This window comes from Furipterus horrens, unplaced genomic scaffold (genome assembly GCF_987537825.1).
Source record: "Furipterus horrens unplaced genomic scaffold, mFurHor1.1.pri manual_scaffold_9, whole genome shotgun sequence".
NCBI classification, from domain to species: Eukaryota; Metazoa; Chordata; class Mammalia; order Chiroptera; family Furipteridae; genus Furipterus; species Furipterus horrens.
In genome coordinates this window covers 58,050,419-58,070,991 of record NW_028327179.1, presented here as the reverse complement: position 1 = coordinate 58,070,991, position 20,573 = coordinate 58,050,419, and the positions used below count along the sequence as shown (strand labels likewise).

Below are 20,573 nucleotides of genomic sequence, written 5' to 3'. Positions count from 1 at the left end.
ATCCTTATTACTCAGATGAAGCCAGTGTAAAATTGTTATAATGTTACGAACCCCATGAACATGTATTTCCCAGTCTCTTGAAAGAGCCTATTTAAAAAAATGTTACTCTGTTATCAAATGGCATTTGATATGTATTTAACTGAATGTGATTGAAATTTTACCCCTTTTTAAAACTTCATATAATGATATTTGCAAATGAGAAAAATACTTTGTTAGATATTTTTGAGTTTTGGTTTAGAAACATGGCCAAATTCATTATTAGTTCAGCATATAACAAATAGATTGCTCTGCGCAGAATATTTGGGTAGAAATATAGAGACAACAGCTCTGAATTTTTAGATACCTATGCTGAATTTTCAACAAAAGGTGTTTGATTCTTATTTATGCAAATGTCTTAAGAATATATTGTGTGTTTTGTATTAAAAATGGTATTCTGTACATATGATTGTACAGCTCTTTTTAAAATCAATATTTTGTAATAAAAAATGAAAAACCTGCATGAAAGGAATCACCAATTTTATCAGAGTAATCACCTTAGGAAGGGAAGGAGGCGAATGGGAAAAGAAGATGTTAATGCCTTAGCTGTATCAGTAATGTTTTATTTCTTTTAAAAATAACAAGGAGAACTGAACTGAGGCTTATATGAAAAATGGTAATATCTAGGTGGTGAGCAAGGATGTTTGTGTTAATTTTTTGAAAAAAAATTTAAAATTTTTTCTATACATTTAATACATTTCCTTGTTAAAAATGCAAGGAAAGAGTACTGTGTGAATTTCCCTACTTTCCTTATCAACTGGCTTTAGCTGGATGAGTCTAATGCACTTCATTTGCTCTAGTAACATTGTAAAAGTGATACACTTTATCTCTTTTGCACAGGGTTTGAAATTAGTTTTACAAATGTGGGCAGCTATGGATTTGTTAGTTCTCCCATCCGATCTAGTAAAACCCACCGAAGGGCTCAGTGGGCACTCACTGAATGAATTCATTATATCTCAATTCTTTGGTTAAGATCTGTATTTATTATAACTTAATCTTCAATCATCTTGTAGTCCTTTTTTTCTGTACAATATTTTTGTCTTTCTATTTAACTTATGTGTTGAATTACTTTAGCAACCTATAGTTCAGGGCCAATTGTTGGTGTTTTTATCCTAAAAAGAATAACTGTAAAGTTAATTTATTAATCAATTAATATAATTTACTAAATGCTAAGCATTTCCTGCTATTATACATTTAGCCCTACAACAAAAATGTATGTGAGAAGTCTTACCACTTCTGTTTTACTGATGAGGAAACAGGCGCAAAGCTAAAAATGTGTTCCAGTCAGACCTGTTTCCTTCAAAGCCCATGCTCTTATATACTCTATTGCCTTCTAGAGATACTATTTAGCTTAATATTATTATAATTCAGAGGAACATCCCAATGTAAGCATCATGTTTCTTCAATTCTAAGACATTTATTTTTCACTACATTTGAAAATTATAATACACATATTAGAATGGTCTTCCAGTTGGTGTGTACAAGTGTGGTGCTGGAGGTGTTCCTGCATCTCCACCCACCTCTCTCCAGCCCAGAGCTGTTGAATAGAGGTAACTCACCATGAATTGTTTTGTACAATCTAATCCACAGGCACAGGCTTCTGTTAGTATCAACAGATTGTCTTTCTTTGATCAGGGCCTTGTGGTCCTTTTAGGAGGCAGCTCCTGTCCTATAGCAAATCCTTTCCCCTTGCAAAACTAGCTCTGCTCAACCATTGTTTATTCGTAAGGTGGTGTGTGTATTTGTGGGTCACTTGACTGGGTAAGTCTTTTTAGTTTTTTCTTCTTTTTATATATTCAAAGAGTAATGTCATTTAGTTGATTTTTTTTTAACTTGACTGCTTCTTTAAAGACCTAAGGGATGGTCTTAAATTTGACTTGGTGCCACTTAAGAAAACTTCACAATAATCAAGAGATAATCTTATCAGGAAACATTCTGAGCTTCAGTTAAAACAAAAAAGGCTTTCTTTAGCCCCAGGATAAAATAAACTTTCATTTGATTTTATTTTTCTGCAATAATACTAATAAGGAGATATTGTCAGGGGCATAAGGGAAGACAATTCTATTGTTGAAAAAAATCTAAGTCTACTTGCCAAATCCTAAACATACTCACTAAATGAGTGTTACACACACACACACACACACACACACACACACACACACACACACTCTGAACTATTCAGGGTGAGGATTAGTTTCCCTAAAATAACTTACTGTCCTTCTACTAAGATTCTCACATTTTCAAACTGCTTACACATAAAGCGGGTTTGTGTGCCCAGTTATGAATTGAAACCACATAACATCTTGATTATTAACAACAGATAGCATTTACTGAGTAATAGCATTATTGAATGGTGACTATGTGCCTGACTGTATTCTAAGCACTTTAATCCTGAAGCTGGTGCCATTACTATCCCCATTTTTCAGATGAAGAAATTGAAGTACAGAGAAGGTAAGTCTATTGCCTAAGGTCTCACAGCTGATAAATGGCAGTCTGATTTCAGACCCCATGTTCTTTTGCCTGTACACTGTACTATCTCTTGCTGTATCTTCAAACCAAATACAGGTTTCCAGAAAATGCTAGACAAAACTCTGAACTATAATGATGATGATGATGGCAACTACTTACTGAGTCTTTATGTACAGGCAGTATGGTAGGCTCCCCGCCCCCCATATCTCATTTAATGTTCATAATCTAGGGATGTTATTATCCTCATTGTATAGTGAATTTGAAGCTCAGAGAGCTCAAGTAATTTGCTTAAGAGCACTTGGGAATTCAAACAAGTCTACAGTTAGTGCTTATTGCATTGCTTTATCTTCCATGCTTGCATGAGCTCCTGATTTGGTAAGTAAAGAGAACTAGAATATTCTTCTCAGCACTATAATAATCATTGTGAAGTTCATGATCACCAATAGGAAGCTTGCTATCTTCCTACCTCAGAGTGAAGTTGTGTATGATATAATTTTAAAATACCTTAACATCTCTGGGTAAAATATGTACTTTGTGGCTTTAGAATTTAAAAAAATGACTATAGTTTTTCCTCCATATTTATTCATAATTACTGATTGGGGAAAAAGAACAGAAAACAAAAATCCTCAAATATATCAAGATTTTCTAGTAAATGGACACTTAGATTCCAGACAACAAAGGAAAACTGCAAGTCCCAGGTGGTGGGACTCCTTGTTGAGAGTTGAAGGCCAAGAGTCTGAAGGGGGATTCTGACATATCTCCTTATGAGAAGGGGCATCTGCCTCCTAGGACCACTTGCCCAGGGAGCACAAGCCACTGGCCCAGGCTGCCTCACAAAGGTTGCCTTAGAAGTTTGAGGATGAGGCTTTGGCTTAGGAAGGTTAAGTCATTGCCCCAGGGTCATATAACTAGAAAACCGTGAAGTCTAAGCCTAATCCCAGGCAGGTCTGAATTCAGTCAAGGCTTTTAGCTATTGGCTCACCCATTATGGTTTCTAGGGAGCCAAGAAACTTCTTAACAGTAGAAATGCCTTCTCTATAGGCTTACCTTACCAATTATCAGTGGAGTAAAACGCTTTCTAAATGTACATTTAGATTTTAGTGTTATTACCTCTGAATGAATTTTCAAATATGAAAAATAGTTAATGTCAAGAACTTAAAAGAATGTTTAAATATATTGAGTTTTCATTTTGTGACTTTTCTGGGAAAGCTCTGTGGAGATTTTTAAGGAATTGAAAATGGGCTGGATGTATTAATTTATATTGTGCAGTGTTTTGAGCAAAGCTAATTGTATTAACCTGATTTTAATATATTCTTATTTTTTGTACCACATTAATTCAAGCCAAAGGAACACACAAACACAGAGCAAATAATATTTGCTCTCCTTTTTTTCTTTTTGGTGTAATTTGATCAATTCATAAGACCTGAGCAAGTATCTCTGTGCCAACAAATTTTGGTCATACACCTTTTTCTGAGAATATGATTGTATTTTTATTACAAAAAACATAGTGTTACATAAATGTGGCCAATTCATCTAATTTGGAACTAAATATCTTGGTCACTCCTGGCACTTGGAGGAGGATATAATGCCATTGAGCATATTATTTCTAAAACTCTCAGACAAGACTTCATGAGTAGGCAATATTAATTTCTCTGTAAATTAATTTTTTTCACTTTAGTTTTGTATAACATATAAAATCAATTATCATAACACAGTTTTTAAAATAAAAAAAATGTTAAATAAAATAAACACTTATTCACTGTATGCAGAGACCAATCAAGCTTATACTTTGAAGCTCATTTCCTTATGGGTAATTAACTATGGGCTGGGAGATGGGAGCAGGCAAAGTCCAAACAAAGCAAAGATTGACACTCTAACCCCTAATAAGGGGATGGATTTGTAACTGGCAAAATGATCAACCATTAAATTATCAGAAGAATAAACTCCTAATCATTCCTTCTAAACAATAAAGAATTTCTTCATTACAAATTCTCAAGTGGTGAGGGGACAGTGATACATTTTACTTAGGCACTGGAAGAGAAAAATCAGGTGGAAATACACATCAGTGGATATGGTTTCTTTCTTGCACTCTTAAAATTTACATCTCAAGGGCCAGTGGCCTGGCAGGAATGAATCAGGTGTTCTATTTTGAGCACAACTCTAGGAAACAGCTTCCAGGACAGCCTGATCCAAGAATGAGTTATAGATATTATAACCAACTTTTCCTCCACACTAATACCCAGTCCCTCCAGAAATTTTAATAGGCTTTTCGGAGGCCCCATTTAGAGCTACTGCATAAAATGATTCTATAATGAAAAAGGATTAGAACAAGTGTTAAAACTGACACTGAAAGGTGACTGTGGAGGGTATGGTGTTCATACAGCCCTCCTTCAATATGTGTGGTGTGCACCTGTGATAAGATGATTCATTACCTGGGGTGGCTCTTTGACAAGCTCCATCGTTCAGGCCTTGAGGTTCTGATGGGACAATCCTGTACCCGCCCAGGAAATATAATAAGGTCAGCTTTCCCCCACTGAGATGTAGATGGAGATGGTTTAGCTTATAATGCATCTCTGTTTACTTTATGTAAAATAAAAACAGGGTTCAAAATATCATAGTTCCTTTTCTCCACAGAGCAGGCCAAGCAGGAATGTGTTAGCTCATTGCTGGGTAAATTACTCTGGTAGGAAAAATCTTGGAGAGAATGTAAATTCCTTCTCCCTTGTGTTTCATCATCAGAATTAGCAACAATTGAAATTGAGTGTCAGGCTTTCAAATAGAGTGCTCCCCAACACCATCATCTTCAATTCTTGTTTGTTTTTCAAGTAGCTTTTATATTTATTGGGGTCTTAAAGAGGGCGCCACCCTCATCTTAAGCTCCATCAGTATCTTGGTGACTGCAAAGCTGGCACATTAGTGGTGTAAGGGAACAGGCATACTGCTCAGGACAGGAGGAAGATTTGCTGGACCAGGCAGACTGAAGGATCAGCAAGATGCCCAGCATGTGCAGCCCATTGAAGTGGGCTTCACTCTAACTCACCCTTTTTTTAAAATGTTTTTACATGACTTCTTCAGTCTTTTCCCATCATTTCCCCATACACTGAAAAATTAGTTTCATTGAAGCCAATTTTATAAGTTTAGAAATCTTAGAGCAATTAAGGAAGAAAACTTACCAGTTTCCCTTACAATTAAAGTTTAAAAGAATGAAAAAAAATAGAAAAGCAAAACCAAAATTTTATTTTTTAAGTTTATTGTTTTTTTAAAGAATGCCGTGTTCTGAAAAGTAATTTTTTCAATTAAGGTCAGAATGTAAGTCATCATAAAGAAATAAAAATAAAATAAAACAAACATTCTAGAGGAAGGAAAAAAAAAAGTCTTCCTTCTAAAATATAGAAAAATGTCCCAACCCATCTCCTATTCTTGACATTGCTAGTAAACATTATTTATTTGTCTCAAATGGATGTGGTTACGTATCACTGTCATGCAAAAGAAATTCATTTCCTTTCCGAGTTCAATCTGCCATAAAAATTCACTCTTGTTCCCATCTCCCACTCACCTGTCCTTGTGCATTAGTAACTAGTTGACCTGTGACCCCCTGAAGACTGGAGAGGGCATTGCCAAAGGCCTGTGAGCTTGCTATGGAGCCCATGGCTGCTGCTGCTGCAGCCGCTGCAGCCTGACTTGCTAGTGGATTATTAACCAGCTGCAAAGAGAGAAAAGATCAGGGTGAAACCACCAAGTGAGGTACAGGTACAGCACATGAATACAACATTCACTGGGGGAGAAAGTTCTTGCCCCAGCTGGCTCATGCAAAGGACCCAGAACCCACTTGAGGAGTCCTGGTGAACATTCCTTCTGAAGCTATTGGGATTGGGGGATGTTCGAAATGAGGCTGGAAGAAAAATATTCTCCACTGACCCTGGGTTGCTTAATGGAGTTTGGGTTTAGGTGGACCCCAGGGGTGGGATGAGCCATTAGGATCTTACCAGGTGGAGAAATGATTTGGGAGAAGACCCTGGATTTTGTCCTCTAGACTAAATAAAACTCCAAGGAAATGCCTACTTTCTATGATATACCCAACAGAATGTGAGATTAAAACAGGAGTAGGGGTGAAAGAGAGAAATAGATTTTAAGGTTTTCTGCAAATAACTTGATCTTTTTCATTTGAGAACTGCAGTTTCTTTTAGGGTTATTAGGTAAGGCAGATGACTCACTCCACTTCCTTCTCTAAGGAAGAAGGAAACCAGTCAGTAGAAATGGAAACCTCCAACCTCTGTGCTATCAGAGGTTAAGTCTAGGGTTGGACTTTTGGCACAGGAGCTCTCTCTGACTATGAGATTCAAGGCCAATGTGAAAGGTCCTATGGTGAATGGCCAGGTTGCCATGTGTTGGCTGTTTTAGCTAATATATACTGCTCCCTTGGCCTCTTTCCTGGGACAAGAGTGAAATAGGAAGAAGAATTTGATTGGAGGGGGTGCATTCAAGGTGGAAGTTATGGCTGCCAAAATCAGTTTCTCGTGGAGACCAATTCAATATTCTTTATCCTACCAATTTTCCACACCACAGGTTTTCAGGCCTTCTGACCATGAGGCAGGAGTATACCTTGAACAAAAATCTGCATTTAGGTTAATAACTAGATATAAATTCAAGAAAAATTTAAACTATTTTCACAGTATTGGTTTTGATACATGAATTTCATTTGTATTTATTCTAGGGTGTTATTTTTTCCCATATAGTTCCTACCAAGTACAACAATTGTTGAGTGTAATAGTGAATTTTCTATCACCAGTTTCTACATACATGAAATTCTTGCATTTTATCATTAACCTGCCAAGACTAAGACTTGGGGGAAAAAGAATTAATGCCATACTTAATTCAAGTCCTGGAAGCTCTTTGAAAAAATGCCCACCCCTCCTTTTAAACCTTCTTCTTTACTTTCTCCATTCTTTGTCTCAGTTTCTCTTCTTTCTCTCTTTCTTTTCCTTCTTCCCACTTTCTTTCCCTCAAAACATATTTTATTATTTAATTCCTTTGGAAATTTGCCTAGAATTTATATCATCCCATAAGGAGGGAAATAGTAATTGTTGGAAGAATGTCAAAAAGGACAGGAATTTAATAATTATTTTTTCATTAATGTGATATCTTTGTCTTATTGGTTTCTTTATTCATTTATAACCAATTTTCATGTAACTAGTTCTACAATTTCATTGACTCAGCATATTTTTTTAAAGAAATGAAAATCCATTTTAAGCTCATTATTTTAGGTGCTTTTTGCCTTTATCTCTCTCCTAAAAGACAACAATGATTTTATTTTTAAGGAGAAAAAAAATCTAATTCATTATCTTAAAGAGAAACCCTGTCTTATGCCAGATTACCACCATGAGATTTAAAATTGAGGTTGGCCTTGATCTTGGTTTTCTGAGTATATTTTTGTAGTGTATATGAGGCAAGTAATGGTAATATTAAGAGAAAACTCTCCTTATGTTTGGCTTGAGTATCTAAAGTGATAGAGTTCATATTGTGTTCATTTTTCACTCCTACAGTGAAGCTACCCCTTGAGGAAGCCCAAACTGCCAGGACAAACACTGCCCATTGGTACATTATTCTCATGTCATCTGCCAGCTGCTATATTTACAAGTTGAAATCATAATGAAATTCCTGAGATTCAGAAAGATCTCAAAATAATCTTCTTAATCCTCAAAGAAAGATTAAATTATGTGCAGTTTAGTTTTAGTGTTGAATGTAGAATTTTGGGTGAATAATTTAAGTCAATACTGTATATATGGCGTGTTCTCTGAAGAAAATAGACAGATTTTTATTTAATGAAGAGAAAATATTTTTTTAGAAATTTTAAGACATTTCTCTAACATCTAGATAAATAAAAAATTCATAAAGGAAATTATGGAATTACTCTCTGTATAGAATACAATAGTGTAGATTGAGAATTTCCTACATTTAAGCCACTTGTGTATTGTATAAATGCAGGCGTTATATAAAGGTTGAAATATTCTAAATATAAAACAACTTGGATGCTTAAAAGTGAGCTCTGAGCCTTTGTATTACAGGACCAAGAATGGGTACCCTTCTGCTGCTTTGGAAGATTGCTAAAGCAACCAAAAATGCATAGATTTTGTTTATTTTTAATGTTTATTTTCTCTACATCCTGGGCCTAGGTTGAAACCTAGTTTGTTCCTTTTTTTCCTGCCTCTCTCTCTTAATGGTGCAAATGCCAAATGGATGACTCTTTTATTTCTTGTCTGCCATCCCTAGGTTTTTGTGAAAAGTGAATGGGCTCTGGGGAGATGCTTTTCTGGCTGCGGACGTAGAACTAGAACTAAAGGTGAGAGTGTGGTATGTGCAGACAGCAGTTACAAGTCAATCTGTAAGCTGGCAGCACTTCAAGTGGACCATTGGGTTGTTGATGGATGCAGTTTCATAAATATCTTTTGGTTTTTCTGTCTGTGACTGACAAGGCAGGGATGTCATATGTATTAGTTATGTGGCAGGAGGGGAAGGTAAAGAAACCATAAGTGTTCTCTTCATCACCTCGGGTCATGTCACTCTGTATTGTCCCCAGTCATGTCATATTAGTGTTGTTCCTATCAATACTTCCTCTTGATTGGAGATTCGAGGTAGATTTGGACAGCCAAGCATGCAGGCACTGTAAGTGCACATAATGAGCATGTGACCATTCTGTGACCAACTGGATATTTTGAAGTTGCTGCCAAGTTTATGCCTTCAGATCTTTCATTGCCAATGTACCTGACCAGCAAAGAATGGCCCAAATAAAGTCTGACTGCATTACATACTTGTATTTTCAACAAACCAACTTGAAAAACATGCTAATTTCTGATGCTTATTTATAAATGGAGAAGCCCTCAAAGCAAGGATTTACAGAGGGCAAAAGTTCTCATGTTCCATCCAAATGGATTCTGATCCTTGAATACACCAAGCTATAGCTCCGGAATGCTCAGACAGTCAAAAAACCTACTAATAGAAACAGTAATTTCTTAAGACACCCCACACCAGTGAATTTTGGAGAATAAAATAACAGAATAATCTATAAAACTCTCCATTCATGCAGCTGAGGGCATCAGCTCTGAAACCAGAGCACCTTGGCTGTGCCTCAGTAAACCATGTCTCATTTTCTCATGGGTAAATTGGTGTAATAAGAGCATCTATTTTATTATGTGGTAAGATGGGAAATGCTTATGATATAAGTGAATAAAAGTATCCATTAAAAAATACTACCTATTTCAGAAACACACAGAGTTATGATGAAAATTAAGTGAGATGACATATGCTTGGCATATATCATGTTCTTAATAGATGCTAGCTATTATTCTAACAATTCATATTATGCATGAGGATGTTGGACTAATCAACTTATCAAAATTAGAGCTCAACTTCACAAATATCTTTTCACTTTTTAAACAATGTAAACCCAGATAACTATATTCTCTATTTTTATATTTTAAATGTATTCTTTAATTTTACTGTAGTTAATTTTGTAAGGGTAGCTTGAAAGAAAATATTAGCTAACTAACATGATGATTAGATAAGGTGAGTTTTATGCTTAAAAAGACAAATAAGTTGTTTAAAACTATTTCAGACTAGAGGACATCAGAAAGAAGCATTTAAAACACGATTTCAGCTGCTTGTCTTGGGCCTCTCATATTTGATTATTTATAGAGAAACTTACGGGAAAAGTGGTGTTTTAATTTGAGGCCAGGGTCAGTATGTGACAGACCAGCAAGGGAAACCTCCTTTCTAGTATGTTATCATCCCACTTAGTTTACATTTGTTAGATTTCTATAAGGATATCAATTTGGAGTTTAATTTCTGTCTCATGTCAAAATACTGTGCATAAATCTATCCTGCACTTGTTGATTTGATAGTAAAGGCATGCAGGAACATTTATAAAAAATTTTTTTTAGCATTTTCAATTTCTACATTAATATATCAACATTGGATATTGGGTATAAATCTATAGTGCTTTGTGCACATCCTTGTTTTCTGTGGACAATAAATGGTAATGAGAAGAAAAACTTTGATAAAGTCTCTTAAAGGTGCACTCTTAGATTATGTCATATGTATGACATCAAATAAGTGTCACTATAGATGACGCCACTACATGATGGAGATATCTTTATCCAAGTCTTGCTCCATCTTCTTTTTCTCTGAAAGATGAACACTCTACAGCTTGGTAAAAAATTTAGGTTTTTGGATATGAACATTAGTAGTAGTGATACTTTACATGAAATTTTGCTGATGATGTTATTGTATTATTATAAGTAGTATTTACAAAAAAATGGTGGCAGGATGAGGCAGTATAGCTATGGTATTATATTCCTGTGTTTATGCCTTTATTCCAAGAGGGGTTTAAGAATACAGGCTCAAAACCTTTATTTAGGCTCATGATCTATAGTTTTATCATTCTCCTCATGAGCTATGCAGATTTTATTGAGTATGGATTTTGGAGCAACTCGCTTTGCTACTAACTTTTCAATTTAGAATCCTAAAAGTGTGGTGCAATTTGTTTTTAAATGCATTCATAAATGCATTCATCACAATTCACTCCTTATCTGAGGTAAAAAGTGACATGAAATGGCTGCCTGGAAACAGGGGGACAAACATGACTTTTTGAGTTCATTCACATACATTATATCCTTACTTTTCTTATACCGTATATGTGAAAACTGTATCTTGTGGTTCTTTAGAATTTTTCAAAACTAAATCAGTACCTCCATTTGTTACCCTCATGCCTTCTCTTCAAAGATCAAGGAAATTCCAGCAAACACATACAGGAACGGTGGCTATATTCATCTCAGCAACCTACTTGATGTGTGTTTTATCATACTAGGCTTTCCCCCTTGGTCGCATGGTTATCACATGTTAGAAAACTCATATAACAGTTGGGAATAAGTTTTGCGAAGTTGAATATTGAGCGAAGCTTTCCTGCTGCTCTCTGCCCACTTCTCTACAGAGATGACAACATCCTAGATATTGACCATCCAACTTTCTGCCAACGGAAGTCTCTGTTTTCAGTTTTGAGAAGCCTCAGCCTGGACTGCCCGACATTTCAACATTCTAAAATGCCTTGATTCATCAATGTAAAAATCACATTGATTTCAGTACAGTTTTAGAAGGAATTATATTTTACTTTAATTTTGTGGTGAAACTTTAAATATATTAACTTTCCATTAACGTTCCAATACCCAGTCATGTTGGTTAACAGGGGAATTTTTAAGATTACGTACTGTCAGAGGTTCCCCAGAAAGGATGAGGAAGGAAGGAATTCCAATCCCCCAGAGGTTCTGGAGTATAAATTATGTCCCACTCTAAGGCAAGAAAACTGGAGTCAAGAAGAGGGCTCTTTGGTCTTAGGGGAAACTTGAAGTCCTTGGGAGGAGGGATGCAGGTGCTGGTCATTGAAACCCCTCTTAAAGGCATGGGGGAAGTCACAGAAAAGAGATTTAAGGGGTTATGGGTGGAACATTAACACTATGGTTTCCAGTGCAAATGTCACTCCCTTTCACTTAATGTTTAATCCCACAAACATTTATTCAGTACCAATATGTTTTGGGGGCTCTGTGAGGATAGACTGTGAATGACAAATTGACATGTTAACTTATAGTTAAACAAGGAAAGAGCTTTTGTTTGGAAGGAAAGAGAAGTAGGAAAAAATGAGTGGACCAGGGAGCAGGATCCAAACATGGTGGCAGTCTGGGGTGGGGGTCAATGAAAGAAGAGAATATGGGTTCAAAGAGACCTGGGAGGGGTAGCTCCGAGTCTCTGCACCTGTACTTGCTTGGAGTTGCACAGAAATGTGACTGGCAATGAATGAGTCACTGTATCTGAAAAGGGAAGCAACACAGTGTTAAGGGTTAAGAACTTGACTTCTTGAACCAGATTGTCTGGGTTCCAGTTCTAAGCTTCCAGTAACTACCTTTATGCTATTGTCTGAAAGATTGTGTCTCTTCACCCCTAATTCATATGTTGAAATCTTAACCTTTAGAGATGATGTTGTTAGAAGGTGGAACCTTTGGGAGGTGCTTAAGTCACAGGGGCAAAGCCCTCATGAATGAGATTAGTGCCCTTATCAAAGGTACTCTACAGAGATCCCTGGACCTTTCTACTACATGAGGACACAGAGAGAAGGTGCTGTGAACCAGGAAGAGGGGTCTCATCAGAACATGATCATGCTGTGTCCTTGCTCTTGGACATCTTGGCCTCCAGAACTGTGAGAAAAAATTCTGTTGTTTATAAGCAACCATCTGTGATATTTTGTTACAGCAGCCCAAACAGACTTTCTGTGTCCTAGTTTCTTCACTTTTAGTAAAATGGGAATAATAATAGTGCTAATGACTTCATAGGGAGTTGTGAAAAATACATGAGTTAATATGAGCAAAACGCTAGAAGAGTCATTAGCACATAGTAAGCACCATATAAATTTTGCTAATAATTTTTATTCTTTCTAGAAAATCCTGGTCATACTGCTGTTTTATAACTAAGTCCCCTCTGCCCCTCACTCCCTCCAGGGTTGTCATATGGCCTTTTTATGGATTCTCAATGATGTCAGGATGTTTGCATTTGCTGTTTCTGCGTCTGTAACTCTCCCATTCACACATCTCTTTTCCCAGATTAACTCCTAAGAGACACCTTTTTGAGTATGCTATGTAAATAACATTCCTTTCCTTTTAGAAATTTATTCAAAAACATGTATAAGGAAATGATATAATGTCTGTGTTTGTTTCAAAATAATTCATGGTGAGGTGGCGAGAGAGGAGAGAGTCTTGGGTTGATCATTATAGAAGCAGAATGGTGGATATACAGTTTACCCTCAAACAACATGGGTTTGAACTGTGCACATCCACTCATATGTAGATTTTTGAAATAAATGCAGTAAATATATTTCCTTTTCTCTAGTTTATGTTATTGTAAAGAATACAGTATACAGTACATATAACACAAAATATGTGTTAACCAACTCTTTACATTATTGTTAAGTCTTCTAGTCAATAGTAGTCTATTAGTACAGTCAGCCCTATGCATCTACGGATTCTTAATGGTGGATCAAAAATACCATGTTTGATCTGTAGTTGGTCATAAAGGTGATACCTATGGGTATGAAGGGTTGGCTGTAGTTAAGTTTTTGAGGAATCAAAAGTTATACATGAGTTTTTGACTGTGTGGAAAGTTAGTCCCCCAACCCCATGTTCAAGGATCAATTGTACTATTTTTGTACTTTTTGCAATTTTCCATAATAAAATGTTTTTAAAATTTCTTCTTCCCTCTTCAACTCATCTTACTTGTTTCACAGCATTCTGAATCTGATAGTATATTACTCATTTGTTTATTTTCATTCCTTTCTCTAGAAAGTATATTTTGGTTGACCACTATGTCTTCAGCTCCTTCAACAGTACCAGGCACCCAGTAATCCCTCAACAATTATTAATTGAATAAATGTATGAAGAAGGGAGTTGAAGAAGGGACCTCACTAGGAACTTGGTGGAAGTTTTGATCCTTCAATATTTATGGAAAAGGGTAAAAATTTGGAGGCAAATTTGTCTAAACTCTTTTAAAAAATACATCACCATGCTTTACATTTTTTCACATTGTGCTGACTGACTGATGAGAGCCTGGAACATGGGTGACACAGTCCTGAGGGCTCTTGAATAATTCCTGATGTGTCAATCATATGAGTTGGCACCAGCCCTTTACAGCTTTCCTCGTTTGCCCAGGTAGATCCCCACAAGGTGAAAAGTGCAATGAGCAGTCTTTCTGACTGTTTGGGAATACCCCAGGATATAAAACTCAATATTGAAAGCATCTGAAGATGAAGACCTAGACATTCCCTGGACATCTTGGATCAAAAGCCCTGACATACCTAGAAATTTCAAAGCTGGAACTGAGTGGGAATATGGCTGGGCAGAGGGCTTAATCTATCAGTTTGGTATTATTTGGGAACTGAAGGGTAAGGTCTCAGTGAATGAGGGCTTTTGTATTTTTATCCTTGGGCTGTGGTGGAAGAGATAAAGTTGAACTATGTAGGCTACATCTGCAACCCAGCGTTGGGAACTAGAACAAAGCCCATGTTGACAACAGCATGGCTGGGAAGAGAAGGATGCAGTCATGTGCTCCTGGGCACAAGCAACACTGCTTTCAGGCCAGGATATAGGAGGTGACATCAGAGAATGAGAGGGCATGATCTCCTTTTGTGTAACCTCACTGTGGTGGGACATCACAGGGTATCTATCCACTTTGGCATTTAGTTTGTGGCTCCTAGGATCATTGGACGGATACAAGGTCAAAAGTGAAACTCTAGTCAGATATCATGAACCCTGAACTCAATTGCACCTATGAGCATATGTGGATATCTGTGAGACTGTTCTAGAAGTACACTGTAGAAAGAGGTAGATTATTCAAGAAGCGCAGGTCAGATTGTGCAGGATTATCAACAACATCAGCACTGAGGAAATGGGGAACCTTTGACAGAGGAGAAGGAAATAAATAAGTCTGGCTGGCACACTATGATTTGGTGGCAAACTATAAGAAAGCTCTCCAGAAGGAGGTATTTCCCTTTAGTTTTAAATTTACTGATAAAATAGTCAAGCCCAGAGATGAGGGAAAAAATAGCTTTTAACTTAACCCAATACATTTGATTTTGAATAGTGAGGTCAGCATTATGGAAACACACCAACTCTAAATCAAATTTCATCTAAGTTATATGTAGACAAACACTGTGTTACCACAAGCCTACACATTTCATTTCCTGTTCTGTCTAGTCCTCCATTTAATAACCTGAAAATCTATCTTTTTATTGAGTTTCATGCTATTTTCTTACGTACAATAGTGCTCTTACCAATTGCCTACTGTCATGGCACATTAGTTAGGTGAATTTGTTGATATTTCTTTATTTTTTTATTCTATCATCAAGTTTAAACAAGTGATTGGGAACACTCCTGTGATGAAAGAAAAAAGGCTATACTTTTTTTATTTAAAGAAGTAAATTGCTGCCATACTATAGTAATAGGTATTATTTTAGTTTTGAGCTATGAGAACACACAGCACATTCTTTCCACTCCCAAGTCTACTTTACTTAGTTACTTCCCAACACTTGTTCAGTCCCTGAAGGGAAAATAGTTGCTATCAAGGGCAGAAGAAAGATAAGAAAAGATGAAAGACAGAGAGTATGGTCTGCCCTAGGGAGCCTCAACTCTGTTCACTAGCTACTTCCCATAAATAGCCATGTCCCAGGGATAAAATGGTGGTGAACAAGGATAGAGCCTTTTGTCTTAAGGGGCTTCCAATATAATTAATAAACTGTTGATTTCTATCCCTGGAACCTGTGCTGTAAAAAAAGGGAAGCATGAAGCCCAGATGAGACCTCAGACAACCAAACCACTTTATCACCATATCTGAAGGGATTATTAGGAGTTGACTGGGGAGGTAGGAAGGAAAGAGAAAGGCTTCCAAACCACTGGGTATGGTGTGGTCACTGACATGAAGGTAAGAGACAGCATTTTGTGAGTGTGGAGCCACTAGGCTGGCAAATGGTTATTTTGGGAATATTAAGAAGAAAAGAAGTGACAGATGATGAGGTAAATTGTGAGTTTATGAAGAGAGGACTCGGTATGTCACTTTACAGAGCTTGTCCTTTATTCTATAGGCAAAGGCAGAGGAACATGATTGGGCCTGAAGTTTAGAATGGTCACTTTGGAGATGGAGTTGGACTGGAGTTGGGGCAGGTCAGACTGGAGGGGAAGGAGAACAAGAGACTGATGAAGCAAAGACAAAGGCAGAAGGCTGCCCTTCACTAGGAGAAGGGTGTGGCCTGAGTACCTTTGTACATTTAAGTACAGTCTAGTTTACTATTCATTGATTCAGCAAACATTGAGCATCAACTTTATGTATGTCAGGCACAGAGATGTGGTCTCTTTCCCAAAGACCTTCCAGGTTGTACAGGGACAGATATGTAGACAGATAAATTGTGAGCTCGTGGGTACCAACCATGGTGGAGGTGGGCTCAGTGAGCTGAGAGAACATTGGGGAACTGACTTCCTTAATGTAGGAAGAAGAGGGATGTCAGGGAAGTTTCATGAAACAACTGATAAGTCAATCCGGAATAAATGGTAGATCAAGTAAGTAGACATTTAGAGCTGAAAAAGACCAAGTGCAAAATTATGGGAACAACAGAATGTTTGGTATGTTCTAAATGTCTGGGGTAAATTAGGCAGGAAAATTTTGAGCTGGGTTCTGAAGGCAGAGAAAGAAAGTGAAGAAACATATGTATGTGTGTGAATGGCATGCATGTGTTCATATGCTATCAAGTGTCTCCTGAGCAATTTCCCTATAAACTGTTGCTAATGAAGGCCCCTCAATATTTATACCCTTTTGCAAGATTATGGAGATAGCCTTAACAGCTTTGCAGCTTAGGAAACAACACCAATTGAAGGGAAATCTAAAATACTGACTGACCAAAAATTAACAGTTGAATTTTGAGTAATGAAAACAAAGCCATCATCTTTTAAAATACAAAATGTTCTCTTTTACAAAAAATTACAAAGATATATTATGAAGGGCCATCATTGTATCCATAACTACATCTATGTTTAAAGACTGAGCTGTGAATTATAATAATATAAATTAATTATGAGGGTTATATTCATTTATGATAAGATTTCAGGTCTCAGAATCTACCCAGAGAAGACGGAAGTCTCTTATCTACTTTGGGGCTATTTTACTCCTGAATATGCATATTTTTATTAGGTATTAATTTTACTATTAAAACTTAAGAAATTTTTCATAAGTCTAATCAGTTCAGTTATCACTTATAAAGAACAAAATATATATGTTTTTTACCTTGCATCTCAATAACCACATTGGTTATTAAAATGTGCTTATAACAAATGTTATACATAATATCTTGATTTTATCTATTCATGGGCAAGCTGTTAGTGAATTTTATTGTTATGCATAATGGCTTGCTTGCCTCATAAGATTTATTCACTGAACAGCTATTGCAGAAGAAAGCTAGTCAGAAGATATGCTATTCTTTCCACAAAACAATACTATATTTGGGTCATGAATTATTTTTTCCCAAGGACCAATTGGTATGCAATTGAACTTTTGAGTATCTACTTCCTTGAATTCACAATAAGTGTGGGAAGCTGCTCTGTGTGGTTTAGGAAATTGTAGCCCTGGCCTGAGCATGACCTGCCACCAGCACCCCGGCTGTGCTTGTCTTTAAGTCTCAACAATGGCTGCGTGGGAGACATACTCGAAAACCATTCAGAGGGTTTCCGTGGGGATTGGATTTAAAGAATATTAATATGCTTTAGAACTTGCTCTGCTTTCCTTTATCTTATAATTAAGAATAAACAATCTCTAGCAGGGAGTATTTGAAACCTTGTACCTAGTGCCAGTGTGGGGTCAAGATGTTTAATAGACCCTGGCACAGACTATTCATTGTACCTGCTATATTGGAATTTGTATTCAGTTATTGTTAATTGTAACCTAGGTACCTGAAAGCTATTGATGATTTATTAATGTTGATCTTGTATCTCCCATGCATATCCTTCTCAATAAAAACCATAAGGGATGAAGGTCTAGCTGTTCTTCTCCACTAGAGAGGCAGTCACCTTCCTTCCCTCAGACATAAAGACGTGTCCTGGGTAAAAGTTATTTCATTGGAAATAATAAAGTGTCCTAGGTAAGAGTTTGTTCCGCCATGGTCATGAAGACTCTGCTGGACAGAGCAGCTTCCAACCGAGCCTAGGGTGTGTGAGGCATCTCCGCCTCAAATAAGGATCAGCTTTAGACTATATGGAGAAGAAAATGCTATTTCTGGTAATGTCACACCTGTCTTTAAGAGGGTGTCCATATGCAGTCCTGGTTTAAAACTTACTGTAAAGACTACAGAGGTATTCTTTGCAGGTGCCAGATCTGTAACAGATTCACTGCAGCCTCAGAATCCACAAGAGAAATTTGCCATTAGAAAAAACAAATGGTTCAAATTATTAGAGAAAATATGACTGTAGAAACAGAAAGAGAAATACATGAAAGAGAAAGCAAAAAACAAACCAAACAAACAAACAAACAAAAAATCCAAAAAACAAAAGAAAACCAACCATCACCAGAATGCTCAGAGGTAAATAAATTCTTCTGTGTTTACAAAATATATTGGTTATAGGTTGTTCTAAAAACATTAAGTTAATAGTAAGGACCACTGCCTGCAGGAGCTGTAAGTTAAGAAAATATAAAAAGTTGTTTAGATTGTTTGGGAATTTTCCATGAGTAAAACTGAAAGTTAGGGAGTGGAGGGATTGAACAAAAAGGAAAATTAACTCATGGACAACAGTGTGGTGATTGCTGGTGGGAGGATGGTATAAGGGGACTAAATGGTAATTAAAAAAATACAATAAAGATTAAATTTAAAAATATATGTATATGAGATTAAAAAAACAAAAACAAACAAACAAAAAAAAAACATAGAGCTTAATCTCACCAAGAGCAAAAACAAAGCTGTGTCAAAATTTCCCCTATTTAAAGAAAAGAGTAGAAACTCATTGACTGAAGAAATCAATCAATCAAATCAGCAAAGATGAAAATATGTTTAAAAATTTTTTTGCCAATACTGACACCTATTGAGAAAGGACTGGCTGTGTATACATAGGCAGAATCTAGAAAACTAGTGATGGAGGAGGGAATGTGAAATCAGTGGAAGTCAGGGCACCTGGCATCTCTTCTGAGTCAGCAGCTAACTGAGCATGTCATCTTGCCCTGTCTGAGCCTCCATTTCCTTCTGTAAAATGAGAAGGTTGAGTGAGATCAGTGGTTCCCCAAAATGGGCCTTGATAGGCAGAGGAGCCAGAATGGTTTTAGAGACCCATGTTACTGAGTTAGTCTTTCCTGATGAGTGCCCCTGATAAGCATGGATGGCCACCAATCCATCATCCTTCATGCTGCTCTGAGGCTTGGAGAAATCATGATTTCCTCCCTTTCCTGACCACTTTGCAGGTTTTGGTTTGAAGGCCCACTCCAGGAATGCTCAGGTTCTCCAGAGTAGGCTGGAAGAAAGAGCTTCTGCCACAGAGGTTCTCAACATGGGGGTCTTGGGACTAGCAACATCAGCCTCATTTGGACACTGTTAAAAATGCATTTTTTTTGCCTCTACCCCAGACCTGCTGAATTAAAACTTCTGTAAGGGAACAGCAATCTGGTTTTCAACAGCTCTTCAGATGATGCTGATGCACATTAAAGCCTGAACACCCCAAACCAGATGATATCTAAGTCTTCTTCAAACAGTAGAATTCTATGATGATGCTAAAATGATTGAATAGAATTCAGAATAGTGCCATAATTTTTTGAGTTCCATTTCTATAAGAGTTATTAAATAAGTATGTTAAAATGTTTTCTAAATTGCTTTAGCAAGTGGAGAATAAGGCTGGAAGTAAATGCTTAGGTAAAAGCCCACAGCCAGTGTCTGACATCTGTGCTGTTCACTGACTTCAGGGCTGGCTTCCACAGGCAATGGGCAGCAGCACCATACATGACCACAGTGGCCTGAGACTGGGCTGTAGGCCTTTCCAACATGTTCACATGCTCTACCATAGGAAATAGCAATAGAATTTGAAATCTATAATAGATTTTTAATACAAAGTGAATTACCTGAAGTTAAAAGATAAATAACTACAAGTCAGCCAAGCAAAGGGTTTCATGACATTTGCAAAAATTAAGAACTGACATAACCCAGTTTTGCCAAATACCAAAGAAAACCACTGCAGAACAGAGAAAAGAGGGCTGGTCATTGCTATGAAACTCATGCAGATACATCTGCTGGGGATTTGTGTCAGTATAGCTTTAGTATGAAACACTTAAATTATTTGGGTTTTGGAGTTGTATTCCTGTGCCTGGTGGTAGAAAGCATTACTCATGCTTTATTTGATTTTTGAGATTAATATGCACATAATTTAGTTTCTGTTGGAATATTGCTTTAAAAAATAAGATCACATTTTCAAATTATTATGCCTTTATGCTTCTCCATTGTAATACATGGAGAAAAA

At 36.7% G+C, this 20,573-nt stretch overlaps 1 protein-coding gene across 1 annotated transcript in view; it reads right to left on the bottom strand.

Annotated features, from left to right (window-relative positions):
• Positions 1-20,573, bottom strand: part of POU6F2 (POU class 6 homeobox 2) — a 724,957-nt gene that overhangs the window by 62,349 nt on the left and 642,035 nt on the right. Inside the window, exon 6 of the mRNA XM_090286751.1 lies at positions 6,062-6,208. Coding sequence (XP_090142877.1) covers positions 6,062-6,208 — 147 coding nt within the window. The remainder of the gene's footprint in view (positions 1-6,061; positions 6,209-20,573) is intronic.